Here is a 17,995-nt window from a genome sequence, read left to right on the forward strand (position 1 = left end):
CTTTTTACTCCACTACAATTCTGTCAAGGTCCTTGAGTAGAAAGTAACATCAGTCAGTGGATGATTTTGGTTGCAGGGGTTGCATTTTGGTTGGAAATGAAAGTCGGGTTGACGTCAGAACCCTGCATCCGATTGACATCAGAACCCGACGTCAGACTGACGTTGGATTTGATTGAAAATAAAAGTCGGGCTGACGTCAGAACACGACTGATGTTGGTTTCTGACGTCAACCCGATTTTCATTTTCAACCACAATACAACGTCTGTCCAACGTTGGAGATTAACGTCAATCTGACATTGGATTCTGACATAAACCTGATTTTCATTTTCAACGTTGGGTTTGGTTTTCTAAATGCGACTTTTGTCACTTTTTTGGAGCACACTAGCTTATAGATAACAGCAAGGCTAACATATGCATACTAAAAGCCCAAAAACTTTAAATAGGGCAATATTTGAGGGAACAGCCATTTGGGTGTCCGAAACCATTGTGGACGTTATTGAGGGCACTTATTCAATCTCACATTCAATCCCACTACTGGAACTGTGTTCTAGAAATAAATTTGATATTGATATGAGGGTAGGCAGGCATAGATTCAGAGGCATACGGTACTTTAAGTATTACATACAACAATGCAACAATAATAAAACAATGCATTGACATTTACTTTTTACTTCTGATACTTAAGTATTTTTAAAAATGAGTAGGCTACTTCTGTACTTTTACTTAAGTAAAAATAGGTCTTTAAAACTTTTACTTGTAACGGAGTAATATTTGACCTGTAGTATCTATACTTTCACTCAAGTAAGGAAGTTGTGTACTTCGTCCACCTCTGCATTTTAAACATATATGTGTGTGTATATATATTTCATAAAACTATTCTAATTAAATTTTGTTCACAAAGGAAATAAATAAAGGTCCCGATCCGGGAACGATTCCACGTTGGGCGCTTGAGTTGAGTTGCGTGAGCACTTGTGAACTCTCAACTTTAACTTTTACAAACCCATAAAAAGCAATCCCTTCCTGGTAGTAGGCTACGTAGCCTACTGGGCAGGGTTGCCAATTCTGCGTTAAAATGCGTACCAAAAATCAAACTAGGCCTGTCTGTGCCATTCATTCCCATACCTAAAATACACATTTTATGGTCAGTGGTAGGCCTATATAAAATTAAAGCACTATGGCTATAATAAACACAGCTCAAGGCTCTATAGCCTACCAGTGACCAACAAAACTTCAAATCTAGCACAGTTTTATCAATGGTGAAATATAAAATATTTCATTACAAGCATTTTAGTCAAACACAATTTATGCAATATGTCAAAACTTTAATCCGCGGCGAAGAAAAAACAACCCGCGGCAACAGTTCAAAAGTAGCCCATTTCCGGGAAAAACAGCGGACTTGGCAACCCTGGAACCTGGTCTGCTCTATGGTTCGGAGGCTTTTAAATGCACTGCGCGAGCAATACAGTAGACACGCTGACACCCCTCACAATGCGTCAGTTGACTACAGAGGATCTGAAGACCCTGGAAGTAGAACTTAAAAACTACTTTCCACAGTCGCTGCAGGTTTGAAAAAGCATTTATTGAGCTAATAAAGTAGCTTACCTTCAAATTATCATGTCATCAGCATAAGTTTGCTACCAAACTTATGACAAAAAATTACTAAAATTCAAAGAATGCTTTATGGTCTACATGCATCTCAACTGTCAGCGTTAGCAGTAAACTTTGTATATATAATATTGTATTTTGTCCTGGATACATATAGGTATATGGATGTATTGTTCAACTCAGCAGAACTGGACAGAGCGCTGATCCTGTTAGTGTGTTTGTTGACCTGTGGCCAGACTTCAGAGTTGTACTCATTAAACCAGAAATTCGTGAGGTATAAGGAATATTGCAAAATTTAAGTGATTGGTTGGAAATTTTGCAATACTTAAGATAGGTTCAACAACCCGTTTCCTTTTTTCTACAGACAGGAGACCTTTTCAAAAACTTGACTGTGTTTTCAAAAAATGATGTCTACCTCAGAGACCTGCTGGCACAGACAGATGTCATTGACTGGAAAATGTATATTGCCTTAGGTACTTGTATTTCTTTTTGCATGTCTTTTCTACATTAGTATAAATCACGGAAATGGTCTCAAACTCTTTTTCCATTGAAATTTTTGTCTCAAGCTGCTGAGCTTCATCATGAAAAGATGCTGGAATTTGTGGCTATAAACAGAGGCGTACCCATGAAGAAAGAATTAGTGTGCCACAAGTTGGTTCTTCGTGAGCCATCAAAGTGTTCACAAATTGATAGGTGAAGTACATCCGCTGTAATCATTAACACCACACTTCAGACACAATTTTATGGCAGTTCATAGTTCAAGCTATGTTGCAGTAATTTGTCACTGAGTACAAGCACTGTAACCTTTTAATGACTCTTAGATTGATGTCATCATCATTGTATCTCACTCTTAAACCTCTGTTGGTCTTCAGTAATTTTAGAATGAAAAGTTTATGTTTTGAATTTTCAAAAAAAAAATTTACTTCATTGAAATGGTACGAAACTTGTGCCACATATGAACACAAAAAATTGTAGACATGATCAGAAAAGGTTAAATGGTCTTATGATGGACATATGATTTTAACAGTCAAAAATGAATGCCATTGGATGTGAATGGGAAATTTGAAAATACAAAGCAATTTTTGAGGACAGTCTACAAATAAGCCACAATGAAGTAGTCTTCTTTGATAATGTCTAAAATGTGTATATCCAATGCAAAACCTAATAAAAGTAAGGGATAATGCCTGAAAACATTTTTATAAGTAACTAAGTAGCCTATAAGAATATATTTGCATCTAGTGCACAATGGTATTGCATGTGATTTTCTTTATGTTTCCCACTAGATGACACCAACCTGCCTTCCAGGCATTGGATTTATAAAAACCTTTTTAACAAACTAAAACTACTTAAAACTTAAAGCTTTTTAAACAACTTAAAACTTTCTGGATGGCCAACATAAAGTTTGTCTCAAACATTTTAATCTAGTTTTTCTCATATTTGTTATTTTAGTGTATAATTTAGAGGTTATGTTGTTTAGTACCATAAACCCCCCTAAAAATACAACATATTAAACAAAATATACTGCAATAATTTATTAAAAACAAACATTACCCTTATTTTCTTTGGTCTGTATTGACCACCAAGGTTCACAAGTGTGACCCCTAAAGGCAGGCTCACACTCACACTACAGGACTTTGGGCTGGATTTTGCTGTCGCAGACAGATTTCCAAGCTCTGTGACAAAACCCCTGGACCGCCGCCAAATCGGTGCTCGTTGCTGTCGCTGAAGCTTGTCAAATATGAGCATGTCAGCGACCTGATCTGAGTCTGTCTCCAGCAGTCACACACGTTGCGAAATTTTCGAACCTGTTTGATATTATCGCCAAGTGATCTTGTAGTGCGAGTGATGAAACAACGTGGTAAACTGCGTGATATCATGCACCTAAACGTAGGCCTACATGAATACAAGGCGACAATTTGATCATAATTGTTTTATACTAAGAATCTAACAAAAAATATATTTACAAAATGTAAATAAGTGTTTTTTGCTCTATACTTAACATTATGATATATTTTATTTACCATCAGTTTTTGCTGAATAGACATGGACCTCCAACCTGCGTTTATTTCTGGCCAAATTTCTTTTTTGTATGATCTTTTTTTCTGTACATATGACTTGGGCAGCGAGCATGAGTGGCTCTCTAATGTCTCGCATGTATTCATGTGAGAAAAAGATTTTTCGTTGTTGGTCGGGGTTGCCGCTTGGCCAAAGATCTTGTAGTTTGTGCACCATTTCGGCGTTGTGTTGTTTCGTATGAGCGCTACTAAAACAAGAAGACGACAAGATAAATTGTTGTGTAGTGTGAGTACTGTGGCAATTCACGTAGCCTCAGTTCTGTAGTGTGAGCCTGCCTTTAGTGACGAATATCAGGTTGAACTAAAATTTGTTTTCTTTTTCTTGCAGTTTATCACTGAAGCTGTCTTCTCTCAACGAGTCTCATCTTGCACTAGTCAACAGTACCTGGAAGTTTGGCTGTGAACACAGCAAAGTAATGATTAAGAATATGATTTTGAACTTTCCCTCTTGTTGTGTCCTGGACGAGGATGATCGACCAGTAGCATGGATATTAACTTATCCCTCCTGTGCTATGGGAATGTTGTACACGGTTCCAGAACACAGAGGAAAAGGCTATGCAAAAGCACTGGTCACCGTTATGTCAAAGAGACTCCACTCTCAAGGCTATCCAGTGTACTGTTTTATAGAGGAGGAGAACCAGTTATCCTACAGGCTCTTTACAAGTCTGGGTTTCACACAGGAACCGGATTACAAGGCAGCCTGGTTTGTATTTAATGATTTTTAATTGGGCCAAATCAGAACAACCAATCAGAATTGTTTAGCTTCTTTCTGAAATGCTATGTATTATGTAAAAGCTGTTTTCTGATAAAATGTACTACACCTTTAAAAACAAAATCTACATCAACAACCAAAACAATTGATTTATTTAAATAAGGAATCCATTACATCAATGAAATGTGTACAACACAACTATTTATTCTTTATATCACATGTAAAACAAACATTTACAGTTAAACTACACATTGTGTAGCATCAGCTTGATTTGTAAGCTGTTTTATTTTTCTGCATACTCTTCTAGTCGAAGCAGCCATTTCTCCCAGAATGGCCTAATCTGCTGTGAGTTCAAGAAGTGAGCGTGTGCGGGTGATCCATCTTTGTAGGCCACCACAATTAAACCGTTTTGTACCTATGTGTAAACAACAGAACATGATGGAAGACTCCAATGGAAAACTTCAAGTCATTTAAAGAGAGTAAACGCCTTTAGGCCCTGTATATACCTGGCAATAAGATGTTCATTAGTGGTCAGACAAGAGTGTTTACACAGGGTATTAACATGTGACCACTTTCAAATAGATTGTGAGGGGAGCGATTTTATGACTACATAGTATACATGGTACATATTCAAAGGTTTAGTGTAGGTAAGATTTTTTTTAAATGCTTCAGGAAGTCTCTTATGCTCATCAAAGCAGTATTTATTTGATAAAAAATACAGTTAAATTTTGTGAAATAATTACAATTCAAAATAACTGTTTTCTACTTTAGTGACTTTTAGACCCCTTTACCTTTTTTTTAATGAAAAGCGACAAATCTAGTGACTTTTTGGACTGCTGGTTAACATGTAGTCAGTCACTATATCATAATCTTTCATATTTTGACAGAAAATTTGTAAATGAGAACAGTTTTTTTTTTTTGATATCCGACTATGTATTGTATTAAAATACAGCATGTAAGCACGGATAAGGAGAAAAAAAAAACATGTAAAGTGCCGACAGTTGGCGCATTATGTCATCTGTTTATCATTTCGCTTCTTTCTAAGCAGGCTTTTTTTTCAATCCTAGCACAAAATTGATAGTTCAAGCTGAATTCTCATTCAAGTACCTGCATTAATTCATCTGTTATTGCATGTTGACATCAGGCAAAATGTAGTTCTGTGATGTCTTGTGCATATAATAATTTGTTACATTTATATAGTGCTTTTCTTTGCACTCAAATCGCTTTACATATGGAAGGAAGGAATCTCCTCAACCACCACCAATGTGAAGTGGCAGCCATACTGTGCCAGAACGCCCACCACACACCAGCTTATTGGTGGAGAGGAGCTAGGGTGATGAAGCTAATCAGTATTTATAAGGGGATGATTAGGATGCCATGATGGACAGAGGCCAATGGGAAAATTTGGCCAGGATTCCAGGGTTAAACCCCTACTCTTTTCCGAAGGACATCCTGGGATTTTTTACGACCACAGAGAGTCAGGACCTCAGTTTAACGTCTCATCTGAAGGACTGTGCTTTTTTTTTTTTTGTGTAACAGTATAGTGTCTGCATCATTATACTGGGGCATTAGGACCCCCTGCTGGCCTAACTAACATATATTTGTTTCAGATCTCAATACCAGGTGTAAATGGGGTCATAGAAATGTTTACCTGGTAGCTGTAGTTGTTGTCACTGTTCAAGGCTCCAATGTATGCAGCTACTTGTAATGGATTGTCATAAGTATGGCGAAGCAAGGGCTTAGGCTTTTCAGAGGTCTTCCAGTCAATGACACACAATGAACCTCTGTGTGAAAGCAGATGAACTTTAGTTTTAGAGGACAATTCAACATGACCAACATATAAAAAAGGAATGAATAACAATGTCAATATGTGCAAGAAAGCATCAAAAATAGGCCTACATGATTCTATAAAAAAAAATCAAGGATTCAAATACATTAAAAAGTGGATGAGGAATCTGATTTTGAATTCTTATATAACTTTTTGATTCAAAGGAATTCATCTCACCTGTACTGGGCAATACAATCTACAATCCCCACGTACTGTAAAGTAGAATGATGCACAGCACTCTCAATAGCTCTCACTCCTGTTATATCATTCAGCACATGAGACGCACTCTCTACAAATCCAGACACCTCCAATGGGCGCTCAGGGTCCTCTTTAGAAGGGGTTTCCTGGGTGAAATGGTCCTCAATGGCAGAATGGAACAGATGTCCTTGTCTGAAAATGTCTAAAACACAACACATATTAATTAGAAGGAGTAGTTATTTTAATACTCAATTAAAGAAAATAAATATTTTTACTCAAGCTGTATTCTTTAAATCCTTCCTCTCCGAGTTCAGCAATCATCCTTCTCTTCCACCTCTCCAGGTAAAAGGCTTGGTCAGGTGGCATGGTCTTCTGTAGGATTCGGGTCACACTAGGTGATGTCGTATTAGAGTCCCTCTGTAATGTTATACGAGCCAAAGGTCCCGGCACATATTCCGACTGACCTTTGGCCTCATTTAACAGTGGATGCAGGTTTTTAGGTACTTTGGGCTGTTGTGAAGGCGGTCTGGACCTTATTACAGGTCCGTACAGCTGACAGTCCTCATCCTCGATGCTCGCAGGAGTCTGGGAGCTGGTTTTTGAGGACAACACCGCGCGCACCAGAGACGAGTAGCGTTCTGTGTCCACTGTGCTGTATTGACTGACCTTTTTGCGTGCTCGCCATTGACAGCTGGTTGAAAAGTTGTCCACACGCGAGAACTGACCAGAGGGGAAGCCCATTGATCTCGCACACTTGCATTGTATCAATAGCTTCAGTACTTGCATTGTTATCGCCATACGTAACGTTAATGTTCTTATCCGGTTTCTATGGGGATGTTTACATCTACTTTCCCGTGCTTTTGAAAATTGATAGATAGATTAAAATAAATAAACAAAAAAAAGTTAGCGATCACGCTGTTACTACATTTCAGATTCAAATGGAGCGCAGTTTGAACTGGATCTGCTGGGGAATTATGGTAGTTGTATGGTAATTGTAGTTTAAACTTCATCGAACGTACGTTGAACACGTTCCCATAAAACAGCATTTCCCACAATGCAACTTTTAGGAATAGGATTTGAAAGTATTTTTTGTATTTAATTGACAGCAAACGCATACGTTCTATGTGTACAGACTCAACGTTCTGAAGTAGAAATTCAATAAACAATTGTATTGAAATTACTCGAAGCTTTTTAACACGTTACTACGGTTACTACACGTCCACTTTACATCTTCTACAGCAGCCTCTCACAAGTCACATGACATGTTGTTAATGAAGTTATGAAAATTATTGTTCAGTAAATTGGATATGTAATATGTTTTTTTTCTCTCTCTTTTCACGACGATATGTGACTTGTGAGAAGCAGCTGTAGAAACACAAACAAGTCACAACATTGACAACAGAAAGTTTGAAAGACTTTTATTTTGACGTGTTGCTAGAAAATATTCGAGCCGGATGTCCACAGTGACAGGCGAGAGTGGAAAGTGAGGAGCACGAGCAGCAGTTGGAAAGTTAAAAGTACAGTTTAATGTACAACCCTGAGACGATAAAATAAGTGAAATATCTTCTGAACATGACTTCTATATCAGAGGACAGTGATAAGGAGAAGGTAAGTGTTGCCATATCTCTCTATTATAGAGTGAAGACTCTTTTAAGCACTCGTCTTGCTCGGTTGCTTAATAACCGCCCAGCTCTGTTTTGTACTTTATAGTGAGTAATCGCTCGTTTGTCTCTCACTAATAGCTTTGACTCTTTTCTAGCTGTGTTCCCCAATAACAACGTCAACACAGTTTTAAAGCCGTCTTCGTGTCATAGTCTATCTAACGTTATCTAGCTATCTATCGTCCGTCCGTCTGTCTGATAATATTTTAGCTGGCAGTAGTAATTATATTGTTGTGATATTGGCCAATGCGTCATTAGTTGTGTTTGTTTTGTCAATAGGTAAAAACGAGTCGTCGAATGATGTATATTATTATTCTACAGTCTCTTTTCTGTAGAAATTATTTGAGGAAGTCTCTCTAACTGCTTTTTTTAACTGCTGTTTTGTTGAATAGGTGACTGAATAAAAAAAATGTCTTTACCAACATGGTTTCATAAGCATATGTATATATATTACAATCTATGGCATAGACAGAGTAGTAAATTATACATTTTTAATTTATTTGCACCCCCCCCCATCTATTCAGGAGACAAGACATAACTACAGTTCTCAGTCTTTATTTAAAGCGCTCTTCTTGATTTGTCAGATTGAGTTTTTAACAAATCTTTTTTTTATATAGGTGCGTTCTGTATCAGTCGACTTGAACCACGATGCATCACTCCTCATCGATATTCCTGATGCCCTCTGTGAGCGTGACAAAGTCAAATTTACCGTCCACACCAAGGTGAGCCAACAGATCAAATTTGCAGCCATTCAAATAAGTCAGTGCTTGAGTAGCTTGCATGCGTTATGTATTATTTAGTGTAACTTACCATGATCTATTGTAGTTTGACTGTCTGTCAGTGATTGTTTTGTCAAATACTATTGATGTAGTTTTAGGTCAACTCTGACTCATACTGTCAATTTGCTCTTCACTTCCTCTCAGACCACACTTAGTTCCTTTCAGAAGCCAGAATTTTCTGTGCCACGACAGCACGAAGATTTCATCTGGCTCCATGACACAATTGTGGAGACTGAGGATTATGCTGGCCTCATTGTAAGTTTAAAACCCGTATCGTCTAGATTTATGAATGCTCATCACCAGCAACAGAAGGCAACTGTTGGCCAACATGCAAACCAAGAGTTTCTATATTGACCAAGTAGCCTCATATTGAATTGGCTTGCTTTTACAGTGTATTTTCTTCCTTCCTCCCTTGTTGATATTCCTTAGATTCCTCCCGCCCCACCAAAACCTGACTTTGAGGGTCCCCGGGAGAAGATGCATAAATTGGGAGAGGGGGAATCAAGCATGACAAAGGAAGAATATGCCAAAATGAAGCAGGAACTTGAGGCGTGAGTCAAATTCTACATTATAAATTTATATATTTTTTTGCACATAGGTTGTGGCATTACTGACATTTGAATGTGTATAATTATCGTTTCAGAGAATATCTCGCTGTTTTTAAGAAGACCGTGCAGGTTCATGAAGTTTTTCTTCAGCGACTCTCCTCCCACCCCGTCTTCAGCAAGGACAGAAACTTCCAGATATTCTTGGAATACGACCAGGATGTGAGTCTTCCGCTTTGTCTAAGCCAGTCCTGTTCTTCCCAGACCAGGAAACAGAGAGACAGTGAGAGGGACTGCTGGCATTGTTAATTTCCTGAGAAGTTGCAATGCTGGCAATTTACACAGACATGGAGAGAGGTTGGAGTATGAGTGCAGAAGATAAAGTGGGAGGGGAGGAGGGCCACTTCCTGCTTAGTTTAGCACAAAAACTATCTCTGACTGGACAGCTGTTTTTTGCTGATTCATATATATATATATATATATATATATATATATATATATATATATATATATATGAATCAGCAAACAACAGCTGTATATATAATATTATATATAATAATTAATAGAGAGAGTGTGAAAGAGAGAGAGAGAGAGAGAGAGAAAGTCTCTTAAAACTCTGTAAGTCTTGTATTGCACTGATAAGTGTCAGTTATGATAACAAAAACACGGATGACCTTCTTGGATCTCAGCCAGTGGCGATAAAGAGTGCACACTATGGTTCTGCCTTCTGATTGGTTCATATTGTGCTTGACTTTGGAATTCTCTTTTCATTTGTTTAGCTCACCGTAAGGAGGAAAAATGCCAAGGAAATGTTTGGTGGGTTCTTTAAGAACATGGTAAAGACCGCTGATGAGGTCCTCATCTCAGGGGTCAAGGTCAGTGTGTCAATCACAACAGGCAGCAGTGTTCTGTCTCATGTCATGATAGGCCAATTTTTTTATTCTTTTCTTTTTGCAGGAGGTTGATGAGTTTTTTGAACAGGAGAAGACTTTTCTGTTGGATTATTCCGTTAAGATCAAAGATTCCGCTGCTAAGGCTGAGAAAATGACCCGTTCACATAAAAGTGAGACCATTTCATCCAAACAAATCATCTGGCTGCAAACGTTTTGGCTATTTGTTTATGCTAAGAGATATTCATATTTACAAAATGATTGTCTTTCTTTTTTTTTAGATGTTGCTGATGATTATAACCACATTTCTGGGGCTCTAAACAGCACTGCTGCAGACAACAACCCTGCCTTTAAAAAGTGAGAAGTGTATTTCATCTTGCTTGCCATAAAAACAGCAAAGAACAGCAACAAATGTTTCCTACATTAAGCAGCATAGCATAATTAACTGATATGCAAGTAAAACTAGTAAAGTTAGTAGTTGCATTTATTAGAGGGTTTTTTTCACTTACCCTGACAAATTGTTCACTTGCACCATCGCAAAAAATGTAAACATGTTATGTTTATATTATTTACATTTAAATATTTAAAGCAGCTGAATTTACAACAACAAATACATTCCACTTAAACAAGTGTTGAAGCTTGATGAAGTAAGATTTTTCATTTTTACTTCATCTTTGTTCTCCTTCCAGGCACTTAGAAAAATGTGCTGACGTGTTTGAAAAGCTTCGAGTGAGTATCTCTGTATGATTTATCTTACCAACTTACAAACCGACTGCTGCCATGTTCGGAAGATCATAAGTAACATGCTATGTCATGTATGTGTTTTGAAGAAAGTGGAGGACAGGGTGGCATCAGATCAAGAGCTCAAGCTGACAGAATTGTTAAGATACTACACAAGGGACATCCAGGCTGCTAAGGTGAAACTTTCCCTCAGTTGTATATTTTATGGATTGTATAATTCAACCAAGCATATTGGATTGTATTTTTTATAGTTATTTCCAGAATGTGTTCATTGTAGGGTGGAAACTCATTTTTGCCCACCAGACCTGCCTTGTTTTTTTTGCCAGTCTGTTCGACATGCACATCGTTGTGTTCCTCAAGTGCACATCTTTGGTTCTAACAGCAACAGAATTTCTTTTTAATCTGATCAATCTAATACTGTAGCTCGCCTGGCTGCCACTGTGTAAAGAGAACCCACACTTGGCTGACCACCCTGGGTCATTGTTCACTAACACTCAAATAAGTTGATTTATCCGAATTATGAGTTTATCAATAATGTATGCCATTGCTTCCTAAAGGACCTTTTGTATAGACGTGCACGGGCACTTGCTGATTACGAGAATTCCAATAAAGCTCTTGACAAGGCTCGTCTGAAGGGTAAGGACATCGCGCAGGCTGAGGAGAACCAGAAGCAGTGTCTGCAAAAGTTTGACAAGCTCTCCGAGTCTGGCAGGAAAGGTGTGTTTTACAATCAAAACCTCTTTTTATTTAAAACATGTAGATCAGGAGCGCTTCCCGGATTCACTTATCTTGGTAGAGGTGCTCTTTGGAAGAGGTAGAGTAGATTTTAAACAAAAGAAAAACTCCAAGGCACTCTCCTGGAATATTAAAAATGCCTTTATTTTATGGCATAGTCAAAAAAAAACTTTTAAAATGACTCCAACGCGTTTCAGCACACTGGCCTTCGTCAGGGAATCAACGAAGGCCAGTGTGCTGAAACACCTTGGAGTCATTTTAAAAGTCTTTTTTGACTATGCCATAAAATAAAGGCATTTTTAATATTCCAGGAGAGTGCCTTGGAGTTTTTCTTTTGTTTAAAACCTCTTTTTATTTATTACTCTTATTACTCTGATGGTCTGAGTTTGAGAGTTAATATGGTGTTTATAGATCCAGGCAGGTAGCCAATTGAATGTAGGTTTGAATTCTGCAAGGAGTGATCTCTATGAACTATTGAAAAGCTGAAAAGTTGGTAGAATATTGTTGAGAAACTAGAAAGTATCTAAAAAGTTATCATACAAGAGGTTCTGTTTTAGGTGAAGTTCAGTTAAGTGAGTAATTACCTACTACATTGATTTCATGTGTTTGTAGAGCTCACCAGCTTCAAGGCAAGGCGTGTTATAGCCTTTCGGAAGAACTTGATCGAGATGACTGAGCTGGAAATAAAACATGCCAAGGTGAGGATGATGAAGTGTCATGTGTCCAGTTGGCACAAATGTTCCTGGTAAATCAGAATTTTAAAGTTGTAATTATATACTACCGTTTAAAAGAAATAAATACTTTTATTCAGCAAGGAATATTCTTACTGCCCCCAAACATTTGAACAATACTCTATTAAACGAAAGTTTTATATTTCAAATAAATGCTATTCCTTTGAACTTTCTTTTCATCAAAGAGTACTGAAAAAAAAGTATTACAGTTTCCTAAAACAAAATATTAAGCAGCACAGCTGTTTTCAACGATAATTAATATTATTAAAAATAAGAAATCTTCATGTGACACTGAAGATGATGATGCTGCTGCAAAATTCAGCTTTGCCAACACAGTAAATATATTAATATAGAAAACCGTTATTATTTTTTTTACTGTAAACCTTTAAACCTAGATATATTCAGCTATAACATGAATGAATGTATGAATGTTTATCATTTAAAAAAAAAACTTAAAATAGAGTAAGGTGTATAGTAAATATAGTAATATGATCGACTTGGAAACTCATGAGGATCTGTTAATCAGTAGGTGTGAGAACCTTGATTTTTAACATGGTTTGGCCCATCATGTTGACTTTCTTCCATCTGTTCTCTCTCCCTCTTTTACTCTGTCATGTTCTCTGTTCTCTACACTCACTACAGAACAGTGTGTCCCTTCTGCAAGGCAGCATTGAGATGCTCAAAGGCAACTGACCCACACGATGAGGTCACTGGACCATCTTGAGCTCCTAGCATTGTTACCAACCCAATAGAGGGGAACCTGGATGCACCTACTTCAAATGTCCTTAATGTGGTTCAATAATCACTCTAAAACACAAAAAAGAGCCACCACCAGCAATGTCTCTTCCATGTTTACACTATATCTATATGTTTTTCTCATGCCCGTTTTTACTGCCTGAAGTTGCCACCAAACTGAGGGCAGTGAACATGACATCACCAACATGACAAGCATTGGCTGAGATGTTTTAGCTCAGATTATGCAGAAGAAACAAAAGCACACAACATGATTTTCTTTTGTATTTGATTGCAATTTTGTACCTTTAAATGGGATTAATCTGGTTTTTGCTGTCACACTGGAAAGCTGATGCATACTAATCAAAAACTACTACATAAAACTTGCCATGTGATGACAGAGCAGTATAAATCTCAGAAGTGTGGATTTCTTCAGATATCTTCATAACATTTTTCTCTTCAATTGAGACTCATTTAAAGACACGACCCAATTTGTCATAGATTACTAGACAAAAATATTAGCGCCATGGGAATGTTGACATTAATTTACATTCAAATTCTGTCAAATTACACTCTGTCAGGGTCAAAAACAGCACTTTTTGTATTGCATTTGGTTATTTTTATGTTAAACGTAAAGGACGGACTGTGAAATTGCAGACTGACTCTGATGTCCTCTTGGTTTGTGTGGGAGAATTTCACAACTTTCTTTGTTTTGTGACTATTAGTAGGTTTTTATGGTAAAGGTGATGCAGCCATGAATAAGATGGTGCTTCCATATATGTTTTCCTTCAAGCTGCATGTTTTCCCTGAACTTATACTTTTTTGATGACTGAAGTCAGATCCTAATGAGTCATGTGAAAAATGCTTCTGATTTAAGTTTAAATGAGTTAATTTAGTTTAATAGTTTGCATCCACACCCTTTCTCTATCAAATATAAATCAGCATTCTTTATTCAAATGTATTTTTTTACTTGACTAAATGTTTTCTCTCGATGTTGTTACTAACAGTTTAAGACTTGCTACATTTAAATTGAGTGGACCAATATATGTGTAAAGTTTGATTTTATGTGAAGCCACAAAAATATGTAACTGTGCTGTTCTTATTATGGAGATTGTTTTGTAAAAGCACTATTATAATGATGTGCAAACTCAGACGACAAATTTTATAAATGATTGTATCGATGAAAAAAGTGTTTTCATATGGAGTATCATCATTTTTATGAAAACTTGCAATAATGAAAATGAATATGCCCTGCTTTCCCATTTTGTGTCTTTTTATGTCTTTTCATTCCTCCTTTTTTATGATGATGTAAATGTGAGTTTTTATATATGAGATGTAGATGTTGAGTGGTCGAAATTTCAACGTGAAGCTTTACCTTAAGGTTATATGATTACAAACCTACATATTCTCACATTTAGTCTCATTGTTCATTGAATGACATTTGGTATTTTAAACATCAGTTATGAATGTTTTAATTTAGCCCTTTTTTCCACCAGAGGGTGTCAGTGCTTATGTATTTCAATGACGTGTCACTTTACTGTTGCTTCCTGTGAGAAATGCTAAATATAAGACATCAGAGCTGAGATTAAAAAAAAGTTAGGACACACTCTAGCAGCTAAAAAAACAAAAGCTCCTTACCAATGGCTTTGGAGGAGGCTTTATTATATTTTATAGATACCACCACAGCTGGAGATCAATTAATGGTATTACCAGACACAATTACTGCATTGTCTTCCTCATTCCCTTTTGCCTCCCTCGGTGTCTTCCTCGTTCCTTGCATTTAGATCTGGAGTTGCTGGAGTCCACTTTTGGGCTGTAGGGCTCATTACATTATCCACTGATTCATGTTTTTCTGTCGATGAGAAGAGGAACTGGTTACTTCTGCATTATGGGATTGTTTCCCTGTCATTGGCCTCTGAACTATAGGTCTTCATGCCTTAATTTAGACTTCATGGCTCACTATTTTTGGATGTCAGCTAATGTTACCAGAGACACAATGACTTAAATATTTGTAAAAGAAAAAAGAAAAAGTAGTTGCCTCACGATGAAAGTATTTAGCTAATTAATATTATATAATTATAGGGGAGGGGCAGACCACTGTGCCATGCTCTGCCAAAAAACAAAAAGCTTAATTTGTTAAATCAATGAAGAGGGAAGCTGGACTTTCAAACAAGTGGGAAAATGTTTTCATTTCAGTCAGGATGTGGGTCAGCTCTTCCAAAACACACAATAGATATGGTTGATGTCAGCAGTTGAGGTGGAAATTTTGTGGTTTTGCATTTGAATTGTTGTACATAAGTGTAGAGTTCCTCATCATTTGTATATCTGGAAGCTATCCAGTGACTATTAGATCAGATGTGAAATTCAATGATAAACAACCTAGTAGCACTAGCAGTTTTTATGGTCTTTTTTTACTATCCACTATGTTGTGCTTTGACCCTTGAAACTTTAAACACCAAATAAATGAAAGACCAACCCTTTGCTTTTTCCCCCAGACCACATCTACTCCTATAATTAAATCTGATGTTTTATATAAATTTAGTTTGGATCTTAAATAATATGCATAGTTAAAAGCCTGTCTGGAGTACAGAATCTTGATTCTGATATAACAAAACAAAATGATGTTCGGTGCTCAAATCATTTTGTATCATGTCCCTAAACTAACTTATGTGGTAGTTTAATGTATTTCATGTCATTTAGCAGTCAACACATAATAAAGGAATTTCAGAAATAAAATAACAGAAATTGAATATCCATTTATTTGTTTATTTGATAAAATGAAATAATGTCAGTCTTTTGATGTTATAACAAAGCAATCCCCTACAGGGAGTTCGGGACCCTGAAAGGAAGTGCACAGACTGAGTGTACATTCTTCCTTACATATACAATACAGCTGAAAGAAATATAAGATGTTAATTGGGTCATCCAATACAATTCCACCCACTTTCCAGTCATACTAGACTTTCATTGTGCACTTACGATACCATTAAATCTTTATATAGGCTACTTGTCCCAGTTTTCTTTTAACCACAATCTAAAAATCATTTTAAGGACCTACTTTTCTACAGAATTTCAATGTTGTCCTTATTTCCCAATCACATGTCAGAATTCTGGGTCAGAGTGTCTTGTCCTGTGTCAAAATTACGGCACCTGCACAAAATTGGAGACAGCAAGGGCCAAAATGGGTTCCCCGGCCCTACCTCAATGACTTTTGATAGCGTGAGAGAGAGAGAGAGAGAGAGAGAGAGAGAGAGAGAGAGAGATGGGGGGGGGGGGGGCAATGAATCACTTAAAAATAGCCTCAGGTAAAGTTGATGTTATAGGCTATAGCAGTTTAATATTTTACTTTTTTAAGTGGACTGAAATTAGATCTTGAAATGAACAAAAGAAACAACAGTGAAGTTGATACATAAATGCGAATCTGCTGCGTTTCACAATCACAGCGAAAAAATAAGATATTTATGAGTAGGCTATATGTCTATTTGGCTACATATTCCCTGAACAATAAGGAGCGTGTTTTTAGACCAGTGGGATTTCATAATGTGCGGGGCTATAGTGAGACACTACAAACCAACTCATAAGAGCGTTCACACTAACAGACAAAATATGCTGTAAACCAGACAGCACTCAGTTGCTTAAAGTGCATTGAAGTATTCCATGATGTTCTCTAAAGTCAATGGAGGGCATCTGTTCTGGACTCTCAGTCCATTAAGACAGAAGTGGTGGTTAGGTACGAGTGCTCTCTTGGTAGAAGTTAGCATGCGTAAGGCACAGCAGCAAATAGGCCTATCTTCAATAAGCAGATCAGTTGTCACGTACTTCTCTTGATGAAGATATAGAGAAGCGGTTTTGTTTACTCTGAACAGACATCAAACATAGAGTAACAGCTGAACACTGCCATGCAGTCATTTATAGGTATAGGTAATAAGGCTCCATCTGTGCTCTATAGAGAAAAATGCACAAGACGTTTAAATTGCAGACTGTTTGTTTTGTTTAAATGCAAAAACGTCTTATTTTTCCCCTGAATATTCATCAGCCTATATTACAGTATGGCTTCCAACTTGATTTCTGAATTGAAAATATTTAAATAATGGTAACATTTAATGTTAATATTCTTTCGTATTTCTATGCATGTACCATTAAGGTTAGGCATTATTAAACAAGCAATGAATAAAAATACTCCTATGACATATTTTTCTAGGCCATGTGCTACTTGCAGCTCTTACTCTCTCACTCACTAAGCAAACAGACCACGTTGACATGACCTCGAATGGCTGACCGATAAATCTGTGAGTCAATTAGTTCCATGCCATTTCTAACATTTGCATGCATATGGGACCTGTTGTAAAACTCAAGATGATTATGAACCAATTATGAAGCATTTTGTGGGCACAGTTGTTGTTTTTTTACCTAAGGGTGAATAAACATTTGGAAATTTTAGGGTATTTATTTGATTTTTAAGGATAATGTATTTATCTTAGATCTCGCAGTATAAGATTTTCAAGCATGTGTGATCTGTAATAACTGTAGGGGCAACAGTCTCAGAGGATTAGAAGGGAACCAAGTCTGAATAAGGCAGTGCATATTTTTGTCCCTATTGAGAAAATGCTTATATAGAAGTATGCGCTGCAAAGAGAAAAAGAAACATTTGATCTATGAAATAATTAAATATAAAGCATGTTGGAAATTACTTGAGAGGTGTTTTTCAGGATAGGCATAAAAAGGTTTGGACTTACATTCAGGTAAATCTGCTATACTCTGTT

General features: G+C 36.9%; 3 protein-coding genes across 3 annotated transcripts; 2 read left to right on the forward strand and 1 right to left on the reverse strand.

Moving 5' to 3' along the window:
• Positions 1–1,392: 1,392 nt before the first annotated feature.
• LOC308682026 (glycine N-acyltransferase-like) lies at positions 1,393–4,728 on the forward strand. Its single transcript, XM_081351452.1, has 5 exons — positions 1,393–1,563; positions 1,763–1,879; positions 1,970–2,078; positions 2,172–2,298; positions 4,009–4,728. The coding sequence occupies exons 1-5, from the start codon at positions 1,444–1,446 to the stop codon at positions 4,403–4,405; spliced, it is 870 nt and encodes a 289-aa protein (XP_081207578.1). The 5' UTR covers positions 1,393–1,443; the 3' UTR covers positions 4,406–4,728.
• Positions 4,408–9,092, reverse strand: mgme1 (mitochondrial genome maintenance exonuclease 1). The gene is made up of 4 exons (XM_081351451.1): positions 6,694–9,092; positions 6,398–6,620; positions 6,044–6,176; positions 4,408–4,807 (listed from the first exon to the last, which is right to left on the reverse strand). The coding sequence occupies exons 1-4, from the start codon at positions 7,214–7,216 to the stop codon at positions 4,676–4,678; spliced, it is 1,011 nt and encodes a 336-aa protein (XP_081207577.1). The 5' UTR covers positions 7,217–9,092; the 3' UTR covers positions 4,408–4,675.
• On the forward strand, positions 7,484–14,849 carry snx5 (sorting nexin 5). The gene is made up of 13 exons (XM_081351450.1): positions 7,484–8,026; positions 8,697–8,801; positions 9,003–9,113; positions 9,288–9,409; positions 9,502–9,625; positions 10,183–10,278; positions 10,361–10,466; positions 10,575–10,650; positions 10,983–11,022; positions 11,124–11,210; positions 11,592–11,751; positions 12,382–12,467; positions 13,143–14,849. Exons 1-13 carry the CDS (start codon positions 7,991–7,993, stop codon positions 13,191–13,193), a joined length of 1,200 nt encoding a protein of 399 aa, XP_081207576.1. The 5' UTR covers positions 7,484–7,990; the 3' UTR covers positions 13,194–14,849.
• The last annotated feature ends 3,146 nt before the right edge of the window (positions 14,850–17,995 follow it).

Source organism: Scardinius erythrophthalmus (assembly GCF_964197995.2).
Source record: "Scardinius erythrophthalmus genome assembly, chromosome: 21".
NCBI lineage: Eukaryota > Metazoa > Chordata > Actinopteri > Cypriniformes > Leuciscidae > Scardinius > Scardinius erythrophthalmus.